Here is a 22,596-nt window from a genome sequence, read left to right as displayed (position 1 = left end):
TACTACTGAGGGAAAAAGGGGCTCTATCACAGAGGCACTTGAGCCAACCTCACCTGAATATCCATTCTTTCCTTTCCTGCATGCTGTTGGACATTGAGTTCTTAGAACATTTCCACTCTATCTCCTTTATTAGAGTAGGGGCTTCCTGCAGCAGGGTGGGTCCCTGGCGCTAAACTAAGTCTGCCCCTTCCCTTTATTCTGGACATGGGTAACTGAAATCAAAATAACCCCTCCTCCAATACAGCTCTAATTTGTCCTTCCAGCACTGAGAGGTGACCTTATCCTGGCCACGCAGGTCTTGGGGCTTCTGGCCTGTGGAGGTATCTCTCCCTACCTTAGTCACACTCTTCTTCTGGCTATCACCTCCCTTTGTACTAATGCTGCTACTCGGCAGGTCCTCAGGTCCATGTATCCTGGTTGGCACCAGAAGGTCAACTAGATCTTTGGGATTTAGTCCATTCATGAATAGTGGGGGAAAGGCGAGCCTATTATCACCAGCAACCATCACCCCCAGAACTTTGTTTTTTTCCCAAGGTTAACATGATGTTTTTTATATGCTTTCATTTGAAGTGCCCTCTAAGAGAGTCATTGTAGGTGACTGTCCCATGGAGATTTGAGAAACAGTTAGGAAGCCTTCCATCAGTTTAGGGCAACTGGGATTCGGAAGGGCCCAGAGAGGTGAAGATACAAAAAATCAGTCCCCTTCTGCCCAATCACCTTGCTTATCTCAGATAACTGAAGGTGAGGACTCGGGGGTTACAGAAGAGCTGCAGTGATAACCCCACCACCCCATCCCCCTGCCATTACCATATACAAAAGTCCTTTACTGTCTCGTCAGTCCACTCATGGCCTACCTCCCTCTCAAAGCCTTCCCTGGACATTCCTCTCTAGTGCTCATCTAAAGTCCCCTCTCAATGAATTTTTACAGCATTTACTATCCCCACGGGTGGCACTGGTTCTTCTAGTCTAACTGTTCCACGTGTGAGATACAACTGTTAGATGGTTCTAGAGGGCAGGGGCTCATCATGCACTTCCCCTTCTCAGAGCACCTAGCAGCATCTGTGAAATAAGAGGTGCTCGATGGAGCCCTGCTGAATATAACTGGCAGGAATGGTGAGATGCTCAGAGAGGAGATTCCTCATCTTAGACAGGGCTTCAGAGAGAGGGGTGCCAACTGCGGAGCGCACCGCTCCTGTGGGAGCAGAGGGCGACCCCACTCCCGCTCCTGGAGCACATGAGACAGTGCTTAGGGGGGAGAGATGCTGGTTACCTCTTACTATTGTTCCTCTGTTTGGCTGGTGTTTTGGGGAGCTGAATTGGCTCCTTTAAAGCTCCTTTCAGGTGAATGATCCTTTCTTGAATCACCTCTCGAATGTTCTTGATCCACTCTTGCTTGGTTTCTATGTTGGAGGCCTGGGGTGCCACAGAGAGAAAGAGTAAACACCCCATCTCCCTCTGCCCTGCCAAAACAGTTCTCAATCCTCCTCCTGCAGGCTTAACCCATTATTTTCAAGGACACCAAATGTTTGAGGAGCTCATTTCTCATTTTACACGCATGACTCTTCAATCCCAGGGACACACTCCTTCAACTCCTAGAATGGGGCTAAGACCTCAATACTCAATGTAGACTTGTACAGAAGTGATTTTCAAAGTATTTAATACTCTGTGTGGCACTGACCAATACTGACATCTGCCCTGGGGCACCTGGGTGGCTTAGTTGGTTGAGTGTCTGTCTGCCTTTGGCTCGGGTCATGATTCCGGGGTCCTGGGATCAAGCCCCGTGTCAGGATCCCTGCTCAGTGGGAGTCTGCTTCTCTCTCTCCTTCTGCCCCTCCCCGCTGCTTATGCTCTCTCTCTCTTTCTTGCTCTCTCTCTCTCAAATAAATAAGTAAATAAGTAAATAAGTAAGTAAGTAAATAAATAAATAAATATCTTTAAAAAAATATTGCCATCTGCCTTGGGGCTGGAGCATATGTAGAGGTCCCCTGCTGGGTCAGGGATGAACACATCAATTGCTAGATGCTGGGGAGGTCTGGGGAGTACTGGGAGGGGTAGCAAGGGATATTTGAAGGCAGTGGCTATTTACCAAGTGGTACAGATCCATGTCAGCACGTTCAACTGCCTACATACATAGGTTTGTGCTGCCTCAAAGTCAGGGCTGGGTTTTTAGCCTTGTAAACACGTTCATTGAAGGCACTTCTGCCATTTCATGAACATCCCATTTGTCTTTGTGGAATTGTTTTCAGGTAATTCTGTCTCATGGCAGGTAGAGCTAGGCTGGCAATTCAGAGGAAACAAGTGTGAAGCATTTGTCAGGGTCGGACCATCTCTTCCTTGGTGGCAGCCACCCCAATAAGCAAATGACTGGTGGGAGCCCCATCTGCAGGACCCCTTCCCGGTTAGATGCATGTTACCACAAGCCCAAAACCCCAGGCTGCATGTGCTCTGGAGAGCTGGAATGACTCCTTAAGGCTGTCATCTAGTGAAAGGCCCTTTCTTAGCACTCCTTTCAATCAACATATTCACCACGTTAGTGTGATTTACTAGAGCTCTAGAATGTAAGTTTCTGGAGGACAAGGTCCATCTCTCATGCGTAGCTAGAAGCAGTACTGAGCAGAATACCTTCTGTGCAGAAGGTGTTCAAGAAAAAGTATTGAATGAATGTGGAGCAAATCAAGGTAGCTTTTGCCAAAAGGTCAGTTGTCCTTGCCCTTGAAGAGGACATATGGACAGAACATATTTAAGTGGGCCCTGCTGAGACAGCCCAGCAGGCTACTCCCTGCCTCCCTCCCTCTAGGTACACATGAGGGGAGGGACTTAGGAGACCACTGGTCTTTGAGATTTCTTTTTTTTTTTTTTAACATTTAATTTATTTATTTGTCAGAGAGAGCACAAGCAGAGGGAGAAGCAAGCAGAGGAAGAGGGAGAAGCGGGCTCCCCACTGAGCAGGGAACCGGATGTGGGACTCGATCCCAGGACCCTGGGATCGTGACCTGAGCAGAAGGCAGACGCTTAACCGATTGAGCCACCCAGGCGCCCCTGGTCTTTGAGATTTCAAGTCTACTTCCATGAAAGAACTTGCTTTTTAATACCCATGGGATACTGCCCTCCCCGTGGAGTCTCCAGGCCCCAGCTTTCAGGAAGAACATGCTGCAGCCCTCTGCCCTCCTCCTGCTACCCGCAACCCTGGGCGAGTGCCCAGCGGAGAGCAGTACTTACTTTCAGCACTGTTTTATTGTCTGAGGAGGGGGTGCGCCCAGACCACAAGGCGAATTTGCAGGGATCACCTTCTACGTGCTCGGTCACACCCAGCTCTGAGGTCTGTAGACAGGAAATGCCTGTGAGAGGCGGGGAAGGGGAGGGCAGTGGGGAACTTAGGGCTGGGGTGGGAAAGGGAAGGGCAACAAAGAGGAGAGGACCGAGGGAGGGGCTTCTGTCAATCAAACTTCAAGAGACTGGATGCTTGTTCAGCTACCCGGATGAAAGGACCTGCAGGTGCCTGCCAGATTAGCAGGTGGCAGGGAGGGAGGGTGAAGAGGGAGGCACTAAAAGCAGACAGCAAGAAGACCGGTGAACTCTAAGATGCAGAAGTGGGAGTCGAGGGGGGGGGCAGCTTTCCAAATAGGAGGCATTTTCATTTGTCCAGGACGGTTTTGGTGTGGTGCCAGGGGAGAGATGAGCTGAGTGTTCAAGAGCCCTTTCTGCCCGAAGGCTCTATGACAACAGGGGGACTTGTCTTACCCCACCTGCCCCACCTACCAGTAGCTTGTTCTTGTAAACATATTTCGTGTGTCCTGAAGAGTCTTTGATCTCCTTGCTAAAAACCAAGGAGATCTCAAAGAGGAACAGGTGCCGCTCCCGCCCCTTCCGGATCAGCGACTTTGGGTCCCACACTTGGAAGGCATCCTGGAGAATCAGCTCTCCCTGCACATCCAGGTTCTCGTCGAACCCTGAAAGACACCCGTTCCCACCCCATGGAGTTTCTCTGGTGCCACGTGGGTGCCACATTCCACTCCCCGCTTGGAAAGGCTTCCCTGACCATGAGCCCCCCATTCCCACAACGTTGGCTCTCTGGGCTGATTCCCGAGACTCCTCAATACTTGAGGAGACAGTTCTAGGGAACAGTAAGCAGATCCCCCTTCCCACACCACGTCTCCTACGCATAACCAGGATCAGTGGCATCTCCCCAAGGCCTGGGACCTCCTGCGAGGGCAAACCCTATGTCACCTTCTTCCTACAGTTCCCCACCAACTCAGAGCACTGAGTGGGGCTGAGGACAAGCACTGCTGGATGGAGGAGTGCCCTTGACTCCACTTTATTTGTCCTTGCTTTATTTCTTAGGTTCCATTCCTAGGACTCTTCCCTTTGACGGCTCCTGTACAGTGTGGTGCACACACCTTCAACAGTTCCATTTATTCCACTTTAAATTTTAACAGCGGTTCTGAAACTTAGTATGTGTAAGAATCACACAGATTCCTACCGACCCCTGCCCCCTCAAGAGACTGGGATTCGGTAGCTGTGGGGTGGAGCCCAGGAATCTGCTCTTGGGACAAGCTCTCAGGTGTTGCTGTTGCTGGTCCGCAGACTGTACTCGGAGTAACTGGCTTCAGAATACAGGGCAGGGACAGGCTGGAGGAGAAGGTTTGCTTGCAGGGGAGAATAGCCAGGGCTGGGGATGAGGATCAGGTGCAAACAGAAAAGAAAAGGGTGGAGAAATCGTGGCAAGAGGAGTAGGTTCAGACGGCCAGCGCTCAGTCTGGAGAAGGTCACCAGGGCTCCATTGCATGGAGAACTATGGCTTCCTCTGCTCAGGGTGACCCAGGAAGTGGTGAGACCGTCTTCTAGACGGAGGGTGGGGAGCGGGGGAGGGGAGGTGATGACGGGAGATGGAGCCCGGAGGAGAAAACACAGCCCACAGGTTTGCACAGTTGCAACAGAGTACATTTCTGTCCCACAACACCTGTTTGCCAGCCCAGACTGGGATGCCGAGTCTGAGCTCCTCTAACAGTCCCGCCCCGGCATGGCTGATCTGCACATCTGTTCTGCAGTGGTAAGAGCACTTTATTGGAGTCTCACTCTACCGGGTCTCTGGGCCCCAATAACACGGTTCCAGTGGACTACATATGCTTGGGCAAAGTCCAACTTGGACCTGGTCCTACCTGGTCCTACCTGGAGGCAGGTATTGGTTGAGCTGGCCCCTGTGGAGCTCCTCTCATACCTCCTAAGGACCAATGTCCTAAGGACCTATATCCTCAACTTGCCACTTCTCCTCTCTTCCAGCCTTGCCCCTTGCCTGACTTCATACAAGTTCTAGACTACGATACAAGCTCCCTGGTCTTAGAAAAGGAGGAGGCTCCCCCGGGGAGGCTGGGAGGACAGACAGCTACCTTCCAGCATGCTGACATGCATGGCATCATTGGCTTTCTTTGGGACACTGAGCATCACCTCCAGGCCATCCTTGAGCTCCCCTTTCCCTTCTTCACAGCAAGTTAAAAGTTCCTGGGGGGAAAAAGTCCAGACACAATTAGAACCATTTGTCCCAGCTTCCCTACCCTCCCACCACCTAACCCATCAAGGTGATTACAGACCAGCTTCATTCTCTGTAATGGTTCCCTCTAAGCTATAAGGAAAGTGGGGTAGGATGTTATCTCCAAAGAATTCAACTACAATTTTTTCCCAGACTGAGCTTCCTCAGCTCAATCTAACCTAAGCTAACTCAATTCAACCCAACTCTCAAATGCCTGGCACTGTAAGTCAGCAACCTCGGGCATTCTCTGTCACTTGATTACCCTCCTGGAGAAGGAAGTACCCCTGGCAAAGCACACAAACAGAAGGTCAGTACTGTGGAATCACAAAGAGAAGACAAAAGGTGTGCAAAGAATGCATAGCACTCATATATCCCTGCACGCCTATTGCTGGCACCATGTTTATTTACATACCTCTGCTGCCTAAATCCTGCCTTCCACCATACTGGGAGCAACCTGGGGTTATAGACATTATAGGTTTACAGCATCTCAGAGTTATAAAATATTTTTAGATCGTATAAATCAGGAGTTCCTAGCCTGGGACCAGTAGATGGGATTCTAGACTAGTCCTTTTTGAATCTTAAATCTAGACTCCAAGTCCAGTACTCCATCTGCCATGCCAACCATGTCCCCCATGACCTCCACCACACTAAGACTTCCCAGAGCATGCCTTCTCTTACTTCCTCATTGAAGACCAGGTCATTATTATCTCCATAAAAGACATACAGTATCTGCTTGATGGAGAAAAGATAATTTTCAACTATCTTAAAAATTATAAGGACCATTTGAAATGATTTTCCCCAAGCCAGAGGAATGTTGGCTTTCATTTTTCCTATGAAGGTTATTGTAAATTTTGCTCATTTTGATACTGAGAAGGAAACAGTTAAGCAACAGATCTGCAATCCATACTCTCTCCTTCTAGGGGGTAGGGGGAGGCAGGGGATGGGTGATGTGTAAGATGCACTTCCAGGAAAGAAAGAAGTTGACCAGATCAAATCTTGTAAACATGTTAATGTCAGACCTCCTGGCAAATAAACTAATGGTACTAGCTAGCAGGAGAGTCTTCATCTATGGAATGCTTCTAGTAGGATATATCTGGCCTAAGACTTCTTGTGGTAACAAAAACCTGAATCTATGGCTTTAGGGGCATGGTTCCCTGTAAAATATCACAGATGCTATGCCACTATCTGAGTAAAAAGTTAGTATATTTCATACCAAAATGGTTCTCTTTAGGGTAAATGATCTGATACAACATACGCCATGTAGAAGGTCTGTATGTTAGTCTGGGCCACAGCACATCCTGAGGCTCCAAGAAAGGACTTGGAGCTGTTGGTGGTCCTGGGCTTCTCTGTGCTTTATCTCTGCCTTGGGATTATTTGTATCCTTGACATTAATAGTAAAGCTTTATACTTGGTAAGATATCTGATTAGTGAGTATCTGACATGAACATCCAATCCTTTGTGTCATCTCAGATACATTCCCATATGAAGAAGGGAGCTTTGAGTGTCCAAAGGAGAGGTGAACTACCTTGAGCATGTTTGGGAGGCAGAAGTGATCAGTTCTCAGCTCTGTCCTTGGCTCCAGCCAGTGTAACGGCGTCATTGTTCAGAAAGTTGCATTTATTTCTACCAACCTGAAGTTCTCTGATCCTTCCCACCCCTTTCCTAATTTTAACCCTCCCAACCTAGTTCTCACATATCCTCAAAGGAATCGCTAGGCAGAAGCACAAGAGACAAATATGAAATATGACTCAGTGTGCAACAGAAAATACCAATTGGTTTGACCCCCCAAAGCAGTGTGGCAAGTCCACCAATCAGCCAGCAAAGCCAATAAGTTCTCTTTGGGCCCTTGTTATAGTTGATGTTAAGGAGAAGGCTCCACATTTAATTTAGACTCCAAAAGGACAGCTGTAGCAGATTTACATGGAGAATATTGAACACCAACTGACATATAGTTTTTATTTTCAAGCAACACCCAAAGTGAGGAACCCCAGAGGATACTAATAATTAAATATCAATATATTTAGAATAAAACTGTCTTTAATGAGAAAATAAATCCCACATTATTTATTTATAGTAAAAGCTCAGCAAACTATTTTTCTTTTACTCAGCAGGTACTCTGCTACCAGTGCCTTTATGAGTTCCAAATCACCTTAGTAAGTCTTTTTTCCCCAATAAAAATTTTACAACTTTGCCACAATCCAATTCCCACTACTTCATTTTCTTCCTTCTCAGTTAACTGCATAGTCGTCTCTTCCTAAGACACCCATTTACAGAATGAAGGCCTAGCACCCACCCCTCCAGCACCTAAAGCAAAACACAGGGCATCCTCTCCATCCTCCATGTCCTTCCCCTATCCGTGTCACAAAATTATCCTGGGAACCTCAGCCCCCTGGGATTCAAAGGGAGAGGTGAAAAGCTATAGCGGAATTGGATCTTACTTGGGTTAAGGTACTGGCAGTGTGGATGGGCGAGTTTCTATTTTGTTTTGCTTTTTAATTTACAACCCCACTAATTCCTGAAAAGGCACTGAGATACTTAAATGTAATGACCACAAAAATGAATTTTAAAATATCTTCTGGTACAAGAAAAATCATGTAGTGGGTCAAGCATTAAATGGGCTAGGGAAGGAGGGGATAATTATACACAGAAAAATGGGCCAAGGAGAAACTAGTAACAATACAGTAGTAGTCGTAACAGGACTCAATGCTAATTATCTGATAGTCAAAGGCAAAGAAGAGCTAGAGCTCTTGTGATTTACAGGTAGAGGGCACACCAATGATTTCGGAGAGAACACCCATACCCCACTCTGAGATCTTATGAGAGTTTCTGTGAGTCTTTATACAAGGAACTTCAAAAAACAAAGAGGACATCTTCAGAAGCAATTCTGCTAAAATAGCCAAGATGCTCTGCACATTGTTACTTCTCACACAAGGCCTCAGTAAAGGCCTGGGGCATGATGCCGTGTGGTAATTCTCTAAGGCATCCCTCCAGGGCTGGATGACTTGAGTGCCTGGAAGCAGAAGCCCAAAAAGTCTCTTCTTGGAGACAAGGAAAGATGTTTGAAGGTGGAGCCAGAAGGATGGGGTGAACTCGTCCTTGCTCTGACCCAGAATGGGGAAGAGGTCCAGGGCACCGGCTGGCTGGTGCCCCGCTCTTCTCATCATGGAACCACGCTGCTATGCAGGGAGACCCCAGGGGCTTGATGGGGGGGGCACTCCAGTGTGAGTAGAAACCTAGGTTTGAAACTAGACTGGTTTTCAGGTTTAGTGAAGTTAGAATATGTGAGATTCTGCAAGCATCTCTACACATGAGTTGAATTTCAGCAGATTTTCTCTGGAAATATACTACTTAGAACATGCCTCCCACTATCCCTATGTCCTTTGCATTTGAGGAGCCACCAAGCAAAGTATTCAAACTTAGGGAAAACTTCACCCTTATACCTTGAGAACTGATATGCATAGGGATTCCATAACTGCTTATAGGATCTGTTTTCCAGGCTTTCTGTGGGGGAAATGTCATATTTTCAGATGGTCAGTGTCTCCTTTCTTAAGAAGAATCAGCCCAAGTTACTTAGTATTTCATATAGTTTGATTATTTGAAATTTAAAGAAAATATTTTGGAGAAAATCCAAATCTTTTGCTTGGCTCCAAAAGAACCCCTACCTAACATATGGATGGGATCCTCCAGACACAAGAGTGCCATTTTGTTTTAATCTGCACTCTCAGAAACTTCATAGTCTTGACAAACAGAGATTAAGGCAATGGTAGGTGCCACCCTGGGCCTCTGTTGCCTATGTAGACTGGCCTTGCCCTGAATACCTTGACCCCTGACCCTATCTGAAGCAGGGGCCACCGGGAGGAATCTGCCCCAGGGGGGTGGGGGGGAAGGGCAAGTGAGGCCCCGTGTGTCAGCCAGGGCCTGGGGTGGCAACTGCTCCAAGTTGTGCAGTGGTGGGCAGGTGTGGAGACAGTCACAACTAGTTCCTGCTCTCATTCTCCTCTGTCCCCACAACAAATAAGCACCCAGAATTTCACGGATAGGTCATGCAGTCTGGGAGCCCGCAAAGCCAGTGTGGGTTCATCTCTGAAGCTTTGCTGCAGGTGGAGGCGAGGTCTCGAGGTAGAAGCTGTCCCATCCTTGGGCGAAGCTGGGACTCCCTGGACCTGGTCGGTAGTGTGGGAGGGGGTGACACAGTGGGGAGGGGAGGTACCTTCAGGAGCAGTTGGTACTTGGTGATCCTCTGGACGGGTTTGATTAGGTAGGAAGAGATGGAGTTGGCCAGACCGTGCCGCTGCTGTATTTCCTGCAGGGGTGACAACAGGCGCCATTATGCACAGAGGGGCACGGGTGTGCATGCGTGCGTGCGTTTGTGTGTGTGTGGGGGGGGGGGGGGGAGGAAGTAGGCAAGGTGAGAAGAAAGAAGAAGAAAAAGGGTAGACAGTTATGAGGAACTGTTCTTTGCTGGAGAGAGAAACAACAGAGACCAAGATGAATGTATAAATAGAGAAAAGAAGAGATGGCAAAAGGGGAGGGAAAGCAGATTTGTGTGACAGAAATGGAAATGAAGAAGAACAGGGGAAGGATAAAAGTGGAAAAAGGAAGTGAGGAGTTAAGTAACAGACAGAAGGGTAAAGGAGAGGTGGTGGAGCACAAGTAAAAGGCAATAAACCCAGAGCAGAAGCAATCACGGGGGATAGCAGGACGATGAGAACAAGGGGAGGCAGAGAGCAGGGCTGGGAGGTCTACGCTGATGGCTCCTGAGTCTTTATCCCCTTACAACAGCACAAGGGGTATCTCCTTTCCACCCCCTTCTCTCCAACTTAAACCCACCCCAACATGTAATCACCTCTGCATTCCCTACAACTTATTCCTGGTGATCCACAGCACCTCCCTCGTTCTTCAGATCTCTTGGGCTGGCAACCATGGGGTCACTGTTAGTTGTTTAACTTGTGTTATCCCTGGCCACAGGTCTTTCCTCTCCACCCTGTTCACACTCAGGCTACAGCCGTGACCTCCAGCTGCTATTTGTGCCTCTAGCCCCTTTTTAGTCCATTCTCTATCCTACCTCCAAAATGATCTTCCACTCCCCAAGGTGTAGGTGCTGTGAAAGGGTAGTGAAGGGTCCATGTGGTTCCCTGCCTCAAAAACCTTCCACCCCAGGCCGCTGAGAACACTCACACACATAAAGTAGCAACAAAGGAGATGGAAGGTATTCCCGGCGAGAACAGAGAGGAATGGCTGGGCCAGGAGTGGCGGAGGGTTTAGGAGAGATAAAGTCTTCCACTGAGGTTTAGAAGATAGGTGGGGAAGGAGGGGAAGTGGAGAAGAGCAAAGCTGGATGAATGGCATTCTATAAATGGAAAACATATTTAAGAAGTCCACAGGAAATAATCTTTGTGTATTTAGATGATAATGGGGACCATGCAAAATGGTACAGAGGATGCACACCTAGAATCCAGAAAAAATGAAAAATACAGTTAGATAAGCAAAGTGTATTTAGGTCATGGATGGGGTTGAGCTAGATGAAAACAATCAGGATTTTGGTGGTGAGCTTCTTAATGGTAAAGTATTGTAGATCTTAAATAGAAGAAAAAACATGGTGAAAGCACTCTTTCAGAGAGTCATATAAGCCTCATAGCAAGGGTGGAGGTTGGAAAATAGAGGCAGAGAGACCCGTTAGGAGGTTATTGAAAAATCCCAAGGGTGCAAACATAGAGTTGCCATGTGATCTAGCAATTCTACTCCTAGGTATATGCCCAAGAGAAATGAAAACATATGACCTTACAAAAACTTAGATACAATGTTTATAGCAGTATTATCAATAATGATGAAAAAGGGGATACAACCCAAATGTCCACCAACTGATGAATGGAAATATACGACGTGGTACACCTACACGATGGAATATTATCGGGCCATAAAAAGGAGGGTAGTGCTGACACATGCTATAACATACATGGGGCCTGAGAGCATTATGCTGGTGAAAAAAGTCACAAAAGAACACATATTACATGATTCCATTCCTGTGACATGTCTGAAATAGGTAAATCTATAGAGATAGAAAATAGATCATTGGTTGCTTCGGGCTAAGGAACAGATGGGAGGATGAGGTGGGGGTGATAGCTAAAGGGTGTGGGGTTGCTTTCTGAGGTGATGAAAAAGTCCTACAATTGGCTGTGGAGATGGTTGCGCCTATCTGTGAATATATGAAAACCTTGAGCTTGTTCACTTTAAGTACACGTATAATCAATAGCTATAGCTGTATCTATCTCTATCTCTAGGTGTGTAACACAGGCTTGCCCTGAGCTAGGGTCAGTGAGGACAAAGCACTGGAGGAATACAGGAAGCACTTTAAAGTCACCCAAGATAGGACTTGCTATGCGGCCTTGGAGGAGGGTGAAGAGGAATTAAAACAATGATCGAATTCCTGCCAACTATCCCAGAAAGTAGCAACTTTCTCAGTCATCTGCCTCTTCGCTAGAGGTGTGCAGTTACAGCAGGACTTGTCCACGGATGACGGGCAATACGGCGGGCAGCGTGACTCTCTGGGCAAAGGAACATGGTGAGTTTCCCTGGGGGCTCTGGCAAGACAGCCCCGGCGGTAACACACCTGATGGCCCTCCCTCTCCGCCAGCCATGGGAAGAGGCTGCATGTGGGGCAGCGAGGAAGGTCCTGCCTCCGGCGGCTAGGGCAGCCGACCCATGCTCACTAGTCACCAGAGCAACCAACACCATGCCTCACAGCTCTTGCATTGGAGCTAGAAAATTCTGGATCATGGGAATGTGCGCCCCTTTCTGGAGCTTCACTTTCTGTGTACTGTTCACAGTAATGGATACTAAAAGACCGCCTAATGAAGGGCTTGTCTCTTTTATAGAACGAGGGCCTAGAGCAGATATTTTCCATACGTAGAACTTAGGGAACACTTTCTGATGGAATGGGAAAAGGTACAAACATTATGCATTCTGGAAAGCTCTGGGAACAATCAGGAGGGTTTACTGCTCTCCCTTCCCACCTCTCTATGCTGAGCTCTAGGGACTCCTACCTAGTGGACTGTTTTCTCTGGTTTCCAGCGGCTCATCCGTCACTACATTGGAAGTGTGTGTGTGGGGGAAGGGATAGGGTGCAAAATTTGGGGGATATCTAACTAGTCAAAGTCTAGAAATTGGCTAGAAACAGGGATATGATGAATATAGGACTGTACATTATGATGTGTACAAAATGAGCCAGGCAAATCATCAGCCAACCTCAAGGGGACCATAGGTGGGAGGAGGTGTGCGAAATAGAAGGGTACATTGTTAACCTGCCAAAAGGCAAACTGTTACAAATACCATAAGACAGATACAAAGTATAACAATGCCTAGAGAGAGGGAAGGATTCATGCAGGAAATATTTGACCTTTAAAGGATAGAAAGAATTCTGAAGACTGGCTCTGTGTGTGTGTGTGTGTGTGTGTACACATACCCAGAGGACACACACAGAGGGGTAAGACAGAGAACACTGGGAACAAAGGTGAGGAAGTGGAAGAGTCTGAGGCATGCTCAGAGCACAAGGTGAGTATGTTCAGAAAAATGCTAAGTGGAAGACAGGATGCAGTGCATTTAAAACTTCACAAAGACCTTTTTGGCTACTGTTGATGAATAACATCTTAAGCAAAATACATTATTAACAAAGGTAACAGTGGTAATAGAACATCCAATATGATATCCAATAAATTCTGATACCAAGTTAAAGAAGTGCTTTTCTTGAATTTTCTGTCATATCTAACCTCAAAAAAATTCCAATTTGGGACACTCAGGACCATTTCTCTATTAACGCTTCATTTTAAAAAGTCATGTAGGTTTTTTCTTGTCTGGCTCCCTCCCATTCAAGGGTCATTCCTTCATGGAGCAACAAGACTCTCGTGGAATCATTTCTGCTATGGCAGTGCCAGGCTAAAAAGGTGCTCAGAGGTTTAATTTTGTAGACTTGAATATGGGAATAACATTTAAATGTCTGCATTCCCCAAGGTGCCCAGTACACCATCTTCCCTACAGGAAATACTCAAATATTTACGGGAGAGATGGAAAGCAGGTAGGCAGAAAGACGGACCGATAAACATGAAAAAGTTCTGAATTTCATGCTGTTGTTGTTTCTGATAGGACTAGCATAGTGACCATCACTGCTACAGTCACTCTCTCCCTGAACTTCCTTGTCCCCCCTCATTTCTTCTCCTTTTTCTTCCCTTGTATCCTGCATTGACCCTCTTGATTCTGTTCACTCTGGAGATGGCAAGGCCCATCAGTGCCCACTTCGCTTGGCTTCCATTACAGCACAAAGTGCTCAGCCCTGGCTGTGCTTACTCTCACCTGGAAACTTTTAAAACTCTCAAAGTCCAGGCCAAACCCAAGCCAATCATACCAGAATCACAGGGGCAGTACCCAGGAGTCAGCATTTTTCAAAGCTTCCCAGGGAATTCGAATGTATAGTCAAGGTTGAGACAACTGCGGTCAAGTAGTGCTTCTCAGACCTGAGTGGGCACCAGTCACTGGAGGCTTCTTAACACTCAGATTGCTGGGCTTTAGCCCTGGAGATTCTGATTCAATAGGACCTGGGTGCAGGGAGGGTCCAAATTTCTACCAAGTTCTCAGGTGACGTTGATGTGGCTGGTCTGGGGACCACACTTTGAGAACCCCTGTGTTCGAGGGAGCTGTGCATGAAGCAGAAATGCAGCATCTTAACCCCTGTGTTATCACTGATCTCCTCTACACATGGGATTTATGGCTAGCTCAGTTTGGTGTTGAGGCGTGGAAGGCAAATGTGCCTTGTCTAAGACCCCAGCACTTGAGATGGGGTGGGGAAAACCAAAAGACAAACACTGCTTTTGCTTGGCTCCATGCTTTATCCATGAGAAAGAGGTTTGGGTGGCCAAAGAACAGTGAGCAATAAAGGATAAAAACTCATTTTCCCCAAAGTAGAGAAACATTTCCACCTGCTCATCCATGGCTCAAGAATGGAAAACTATGGCTTACATCAAAGAAGGTGCCTGCGTGCTCCAGGATCAGCTGATTGGAATCAGGCTTGTTTTTACAGTAGGTGACGTACATCTGAAATTTGTCTGCCTAAAAAGAACAAAGGCAATCATAGGTAAGCATCCATCCGCTGCTCCCTTCTGTTGACTGGGCATGAAAGGCCCAGCAAGGGCTGTGCGGTTAAGCTCTCAGATATCCTGCGGCCCAGGATTATCTGTGGCAAGTGTTCTGGGCTTATCTGGCCCATGTTCCCCTCCCAAACTTTGGGATGCTTTTCTCCTACGTGCAGGTGGAGAAAGCTTGCTGAAAGTGAGCTTATTGATACCAGTCTGCGTTAGAAAGAATTAGAAAAACCAATTTGCATAATGTGTTTTGAAGCTGGCTGGAATTTATTTAGACATTACCCCTTTTTTGGATGACCTACAATTGTGCTTCCCCTCTTGAGAAATGACAGCATTTGCACTAAAAACAAAACCCGGAGAATGAAAATGAAGTGTGCCCTCCAAGGTAGATCTGCTCGTACTCCAAAGGTCTCTGTGGGGGTAGTTTGTAGGACACACCAAGCGACGATGCTGTCATCTCCAACTTCTGAGAAGCAACGATGCGGGGAAAGAAAAGTAAGGTGACCCTCTGGGGAAGGGCCTGAACGATGAGTCCTAAGCAGATTTTTACTTCAAGCCAAGAACCTTGAGCTTGGTGAAAATTCATTTCTTGTCTCTCTTGGGACCCTCTGGGTTAGTGCTACGTGTCCTTACTCCTGGGAAAGGTGTGTGTATTCTGGCCACCCAGTACCTTTCCCATTTGTGAAATGCTGTCAGTGTTGGTGCCCACAGAACACTTGGGATGTCCTCTTCTGAGGAAGCCACCCAGATATGTGTTAATTCTCATAGGACTCATCCATGCCAGCACTTTTCCAACTGCTTTTCATACATATTAACTCACCTGATTCTCCTGAGAACCCTATGTAGTGAGCTCTATTACTATCATCCCCATTTTACAGATGTGAAAACTGTGGCACAGGCTGGTTAAGTAACCTTAAATTCCCACGGCTAGAAAGTGGCAGAGCCCAGGCCAGCTGACTTCAGGCTTCCTGGTCATAACCATTGCCTTTCAATACACTAAAACAACTCCTTCTACCCTCCTATGTGAAGATTATGAGATTTAAGGAAGTCACCTTGGGATAATTCTTGGCAAAATGTGCATAGTTTATGCAATCATTGAAGGTTTTCTGAAACCAATTTTAGGGTTTATATACTACGTGGGAGGCATTTATCATCCCTAAGACACGCTGATAAATCATACTTACAGTTGATTGTTAGGCAGATCCACAAATTGTATGAAACAAGATGTAAAAAAAAAAACACAAAAAAAACCCTTCACTTGTTTTTTCTCTACATTGGCTATGCAAGGTATCGTAAATTGTTTATCAGCATTAATATGAACTGTGCATGGGCTCATGTATTTAGAGGTAGAAAAATGTATTAACACAAATAAGATGGCAATCTAAGACTCCTTAAGAAATGAGAATATGCCAGGAAGAAAATGTTAAGGTTTCATGTAAAAAAACAAACAACTTAGGTCATAAGTTGTGGGACTGGCTATGATATTTACTACATGTCAGTGGACTAGTCAACCTTCTAGGTCAGCTGAAGTGTTTTCCCCTATAAAATATACAGCATAACCATAGCCCTACTTAGTCCATAGGCTGTTGAGAGCATAAACTCTCTGAATCATGAACACATTTTGAAAAGTAGCCCATTTTGAGTGGAAATTATGATAATTATTAAAAAGAACTCCTAGAAGGAGTTCTACGTTTAGATGCATTTAGTATCACAGGTGGACCTCCCTGGAGATGTTTGTACTACCACAAATCTGAGCTCAAAATAACATGGCGTGGAGATGCTAATAAAGACTAAGGTTTCCATTTATATAATCAGAACCTGGTACATTCAGCCCATTTACTTGGCCCATGACAACAGCACCAGGAAAGAAAATGATTAGACATGAATTTTGTAGGTCAGAACTGGGATGGATACCCATGGAATCTGTTCTTCTCTATTAAGGAAGAAAATGTGACCAATTATTTGGCAGATTCCTAAAGGTCTAATTCCCCAATCCTTATCCTGTAAAAACAAACAGAACAAAACCAGTGCATAGAACTGGAGTAGTACCTCTATCAAGGGTGGTGGCATTATTCTACTCTCCTGATGTCTCAATTTTAGAAAGGTCTCTGAGAACTTAACGTGGAGTTTGGACACAATGTCTAAGGACTTTTCCCAAGGAGGACTCTGCTCCTTGGGGATGGACTGCTTCTCTCAGATCTACTTCTGCTGCCTCCCGAGAATCCCTGGTCCTGTGTTAGAATGTCAGTGACACCATTCCTCAGCTCAGGCACCGAATAGTGATGCCATCTGATACCATCTGCACTCCTGGAAAGCATGGCACAGTGGGAGAAGAGGGATTTCAGGTCAGTTACCCAGGTAACAAAGCAGTGTCCCACATCCTCAGGCAGCTGCTCATACTTCTCCAACTCTTTGAGGAAGATGCTGCAAGGGAAGAGAAAAGCTGGATCAGACATCCCTGCATACTGCCTCCCTCCCCACCCAGATTATACCGAGGCCAACACAACCCCATACACTCTCCATTATTTACACATGGCTTCTCCACTCTCTAAGTGATACATGGTGAGGAGTGGCTTTAAATATATTAGAACTTATTTCATTACAATTTATATTAACTGATTAATTAGTGCTACTTAAAATTGTATTGTTTCCCTTAGGGAATTTATATTTCTCAGGCTGAAAAGCAATTAAATATTATACTTGTGTTGGGGCTTTCACTGTAACTGCAACTATGAATCTATTTTTTATACAAGTAATCTGAACACATTGTAACAGTTAAAAAATATATAGAATAGATATCAAAAAGAATGAAATAAATATCATTTATGATCCCAGAGATGAAGTGGAAATGTTTTGAATCCTGCAAACACTTCTTTCCAATTCTTGGCCTCCTTCTTCTCCCAGTAGTTACTCTGTGCTAAAAACTCCGAGTTACTGTTTCTGAATGCAGACATCATTAGGAAAGAAAACTCAATGGGGGAAACGTCACAATATAGTTGAAAGCTGAACTGAATTACTACAGAATCATCTGCCATTGTGGATATCCATGCCCTTGGCTCCTATCTGTGTGAAGAAGTAATGAAGGGTTGACTAAACCAACTTCAAATTAATATGTTAAGCAATTGGTCTGAGCTCAGAGAATACAAGCTCTAAAAAGCCAGCATCACTGGAATGGAATTTGCTTTTTAACAATCATGCAGAGGTTTTAAAATAAAAAATAATTACAATGCTACGGGGAAACATACTGATGGAAATGGAAGATGTAATCTTTACAAAGTGCAATGTGACAATATCTACCAAAATTTTAAAAATGTACTTATCTTGTATTTCTGCAACTTTAATCCTGGAAAATTTCCTATATATTTTAATTTACATATGTATAAGATGATGTAAACATGTGCATTCATGGTGGTACTGTTCATGATAGTAAATGGTGGCCTGTAGGTGACAAAGTAACTGGTATATCCACAGAACTGGATATTACACAGCTATGAAAAAAAAATGACAAGGCTTTCTGTGTTTTCATATGAAGGATCTCCAGGGCAGGCTGTTAAGTGAAAAAATGCAAGGTGTGGAAGAATGTATATAATATGCCGCCTTTTATCTAAGTACGGAATATGTATTCTTATTTCCACCCCAAGAAACTAATGGTCAAAGGGTACAATGTCAGTTATAAAAGGTAAGTTGTGAGATCCACTATACAGCATCATAGTACCTACAGCTAACAATATTGTGTTGTACACTTAAAGTCTGCTTAGACGCGAGATGTTACGTTAGGTGTTCTTAAATAATAATAATAGTAATAATAATAATAATAATAATAATAATGGGAGGAAACTTTGGGAGGTGATGGATATGTCCATAGCCTTGATGATGGTGATAGCTTCATGGTTATACACTCATCCCTAAACTCATCAAGTTTTAATATATTTAATATGTACAGCTTCTTACATGCCAATCATACTTTGATATGGTGGTTTTTAAAAAAAAGGTCATTCCCATAGGAAACCAAGTAAAGAAATAGGGTGGATAAAGATAGTGGTGGGTTGGACTTCTCAATCTATATTTTTAAATTTAAGTTTGATTTTTAAAATTAATTCAAAAATTAAATTAAAAGATATAAAGCAGTTCTGAATCACCGCATTACTTACTTCTATCTTTGAAAAAAATAAATTTTATTGATTTGACCTACTCTGCCGGGCTCCTATTGTCTAAGCATTCTGGCAGTATCTTATAATTACAGTTAGTTATGGGTTCTGCATAGGTGTTATTTGTGTTCCCCCCATCAATAACATAGGAAGATGTTTTTAGTTTTAGTCATATTTGGAAGGCTATAATACGAATGACTGGTGGGATCACAGTGATATAATTTTTTGTCCACCTGTAATGCAAATTTTTCTATAATAAATGAGCATTGCTGTTGTAATAAGAAAAAGTCACTTAAAAATTTTGGAGGACTCTTATAGCAGTACCCATTTAATGATAATCATCCTTTCGCTAACATGTGAATTTTAGAGCATCCTGATTTAAATCATGGAACGGAAGTAATTATAATGCAATTTGGGCTTTCGAAATACAAATATGCAGTGCTCGAAAATCAATAAGGTGTCCTATTTCCTACTACTTTTAGAAGAACTGCAGGTGACATACATGTATTTAATATGACTTCTAAAACAGAAATAAAATAGGAGAAAATATTATATAATGCTGTGATTGAGGATCAAATTTTTTTCCAGGCCCAAAAGGAAATATCCTGTTTTTGCTGCAAGAGAAGCAGTCTGGGGGCCCCTGGGTGGCCCAGTCAGTTAGGTGTCTGCCTTTGGCTTGGATCATGATCCCAGGGTCTTGGGATTGAGCCCCATATTGGGCCCCCTGCTCAGCGGGGAGTCTGCTTCTCCCTCTCCATCAGGCTCTCCCTCCCTGCTTATGCTCTCTCTTGCTCAAATAAATAAATAAAATCTTTAAAAAAAAAAAACAGAGAGAGAGAGAAGCAATCTGCTTCTCCACCATATCACCTCATCACTGAATTCTAAAAGGCATTTATTATGTGGTCCTTCTTCATAAGAAACACTAAATAATATACAACATCTTCAGAAGTAGTTTTCCAGAAGGTGTTTATGTGGTCACTCAATATAAATCTCAATGAAGACAATGAATGCCATGATGGCCTGAACAGGGCCTGGGGTGGGGACTGGAATAGCGTGGTGACAGGGGAGAAAATCTGATGGGCTATTCTAGGACAAGGATTGGTGAAAGAAAATGAGAGGCTTTAAAGAAGGAAGGACGTAGGAGAGAGCAGAGACAGAGGGGAGAAATGGGAGAATCTAAAAGCCCCTGGCAGTTGGGATAAACCGTCTCAGCTTGTGGAAGACCTCTGCTTCCCCATCTCAGGATCTCACTCCAGCTCAGCTCAGCTCAGACTCCTGTGGTATTTATGCCCTTCTACTTTAGGGTGATCAAATCAACAATAAAACAGTCAGATCATGACATTCCATACAGGAGGAGACAATTCAGGGAGCATTTCCCTCTTTCCTTGACTTAGGACCCATGGTCAGTGTTTAAGGTTAACTTTAAACAAACAGTGGTAATTATCCCAATAGAACTGATAATTGATCTAGATGCTGAAGACAGTGCTAGGAATTTTCTTTAAAATCTTGACTATCTAAATAGAGCAATACCATTACTTTCTGTGATAGTAGCTATCAAAAAACCTATGGGAGGATGCTCAGTTTGAAAATTCTCAAGAAATAAAAGCACCATAAAATGAATTAAATGGATAGAATATTATTTCTGTAATGAATGCCTTTCTGGAAAATGAAGGTTTTAGCAGCAACGGCCACTAGCTCACCCTTCTACTGATCCTGTGTCTCACTTTCCTTTCTTCCCACAGCCAAGCAGAAGTTAAAGAATCAGAGTTTCCTCTTACAGTTGTGAGGGGGCTCTTCCAAAGCCACATTTTCCTCACCTTTGAATAACAACCTCGTGGGGTTGTTGTGAGGATTTAATTAATCCATGTGGGTAAAGAGCCCACCCCAGTGCCTAGCATACAGTAGACTCTAAATAAACATTAGTTTTTTAGGACCCATACTTCCTAATCTTAATAAACTCATACTCTGATAAACATACATATTGCACACTTTCCTCCATTCCTGGAGACTCATTCCTAGGGAACTCTCTGCTAGGGGAGCCCCTGTTGGAAAATCTATAGTAGATTACCTTCCCCTAAAACATATCCTGGAAAAGTTACAAAACTTTAAGTTTGGGAAATGCTGGGCTGAGCTGCTCTCTTTACTGCAGGGCTCCTAAAATCCTATAAAATGATGAGGGGCATGATAAGTCTCCGAAGTAGATACAGTGTGCAATGCTTCCCAAACTTCTTTGTAAGTTTTGGGGGGCAGTATCAGACTTTGTCTCAAGGAACACTCCTGGAAAACCCTAGCGGGTGGTTCCCACACCTGGCTGGGCACTGTCCTCTGAGGTTTGGATCTGAGTCTCTGCATTGATCAGAAAATCTCCCTGGGTAAGTCTACTGCATCGGTCCATAGGCCAGCATTTGAAGGCAAGTGCCTCAGATTCCACTGTGCTTCTAGTTGGCAGATCCTATAATGACTCTGTATGATTTAATTTTTTAATAAAAAAATCTAAAACTTAGAAAAACTATCTTGTGCTGGGCATATCAATTCCTGACTTTGAGTAAGACATCCAGCACCATCTCAATGTGATTGTTGAAGGCAAGTGGCAATATTAAACTCTATTTTGCTTTTTAATTTAAAGCTTATGAAGATGACAGATTATGCAACTCTGATCCATATCGTTCCATCTACTTCAAATAGACATGGTGAGTTTAAATTAAAGCACGAGAGGTCACAACACTCTCCACAGATGATGGAATATTCCACGTCGGCTCTTCTATAGCAACATCTTGGTCCTCACCATTTCAATAATTATATGTAATGAATCATGAGAGAAGAAGCAGAGCAAGTAGTTTAAGTGTTTATGTGAATGTCTAGGGTTCTTTTTGAAGTGAATAAAACTTTTAAAGAAATGTCAAAATCTAAGCAAAGTCATTACTCTACTAAATTACCATGATGCAATTTTTGTGCGGTTACTTTCTGAGGAAAATGCCTCCCTCTGGCTTTGTACAGAATCTTGGGAAATGAAACCTGTAGCATTCACTGATAGAAAAGCTTTCTGAGGTTTGTGATTAAGTACTATGGAAACAGCACCATTCCAGATGTACCTTGAGTCATTCTGATTTTGTTATTTTCTACAAAGGTGAATTTGGTCTATGGTCTCACTGCTTCTGGAGAAGCATATCCTTCACGGAAGGTCTCACATTGTGGTCCAGCAGATGGCCCTTTACATTAGGGGTGCGGTCTGTATTTAAAGTGAAATGTATTTGATGATCTTGTGTGTGTGTGTGTGTGTGTGTGTGCATGTTCATGACTCTCATGCGTGTGCATTTGTTAGAATGACAGAGGTGGTGAGAAGGGAAATGAAGTTAGGGGCTGTGGCAAGGAGGAGGAAAAGCACAATGAGGAGGATACATGAGTAAATAAAGCTGAAGGTAGGGTGAGGAGAGAGCTCTCGGGCTCACTGCTTTGCAGGTAAGTCCAGGGCATTGTCTCCTTATCAAAGCAGGGCTGGGTTACTGTTTTCATACAAGTGGAGCTAGACATCATTTCTAAAGAATCCACTTGTGACCAGACAGATTCAGAGTCTAGCACGTAAGAGGCTCTAGAGTGCAAGGGCTGGGACAGCTATGAAACCCAGGAGAGTCACGTGCACTCCAGGGAAGGTGTGGGATTGTTCATGGAAGGGCTGCAGTCAAGTTTGATCACCTAGGCTGAGCCCCGAGAGTCATATTTCTCTGTCCCTTCATCCACACCAGGAACTTCAGCCTAGATTAGAGGTGGAGGGGAGATGTGTACAGGGCTG

At 44.6% G+C, this 22,596-nt stretch overlaps 1 protein-coding gene across 1 annotated transcript in view; it reads right to left on the bottom strand.

Moving 5' to 3' along the window:
- Positions 1-22,596, bottom strand: part of KALRN (kalirin RhoGEF kinase) — a 276,016-nt gene that overhangs the window by 173,245 nt on the left and 80,175 nt on the right. Inside the window, 7 exon segments of the mRNA XM_044919773.1 lie at positions 1,271-1,413; positions 3,220-3,321; positions 3,760-3,950; positions 5,388-5,499; positions 9,738-9,830; positions 14,537-14,626; positions 17,013-17,082. Coding sequence (XP_044775708.1) covers positions 1,271-1,413; positions 3,220-3,321; positions 3,760-3,950; positions 5,388-5,499; positions 9,738-9,830; positions 14,537-14,626; positions 17,013-17,082 — 801 coding nt within the window.

The sequence above is a fragment of the Neomonachus schauinslandi genome, chromosome 1 (assembly GCF_002201575.2).
Source record: "Neomonachus schauinslandi chromosome 1, ASM220157v2, whole genome shotgun sequence".
In the NCBI taxonomy this organism is placed as follows: Eukaryota; Metazoa; Chordata; class Mammalia; order Carnivora; family Phocidae; genus Neomonachus; species Neomonachus schauinslandi.
The sequence above is the reverse complement of the archived record's forward strand: the minus strand, read 5'-3'. Positions and strand labels throughout refer to the sequence as shown.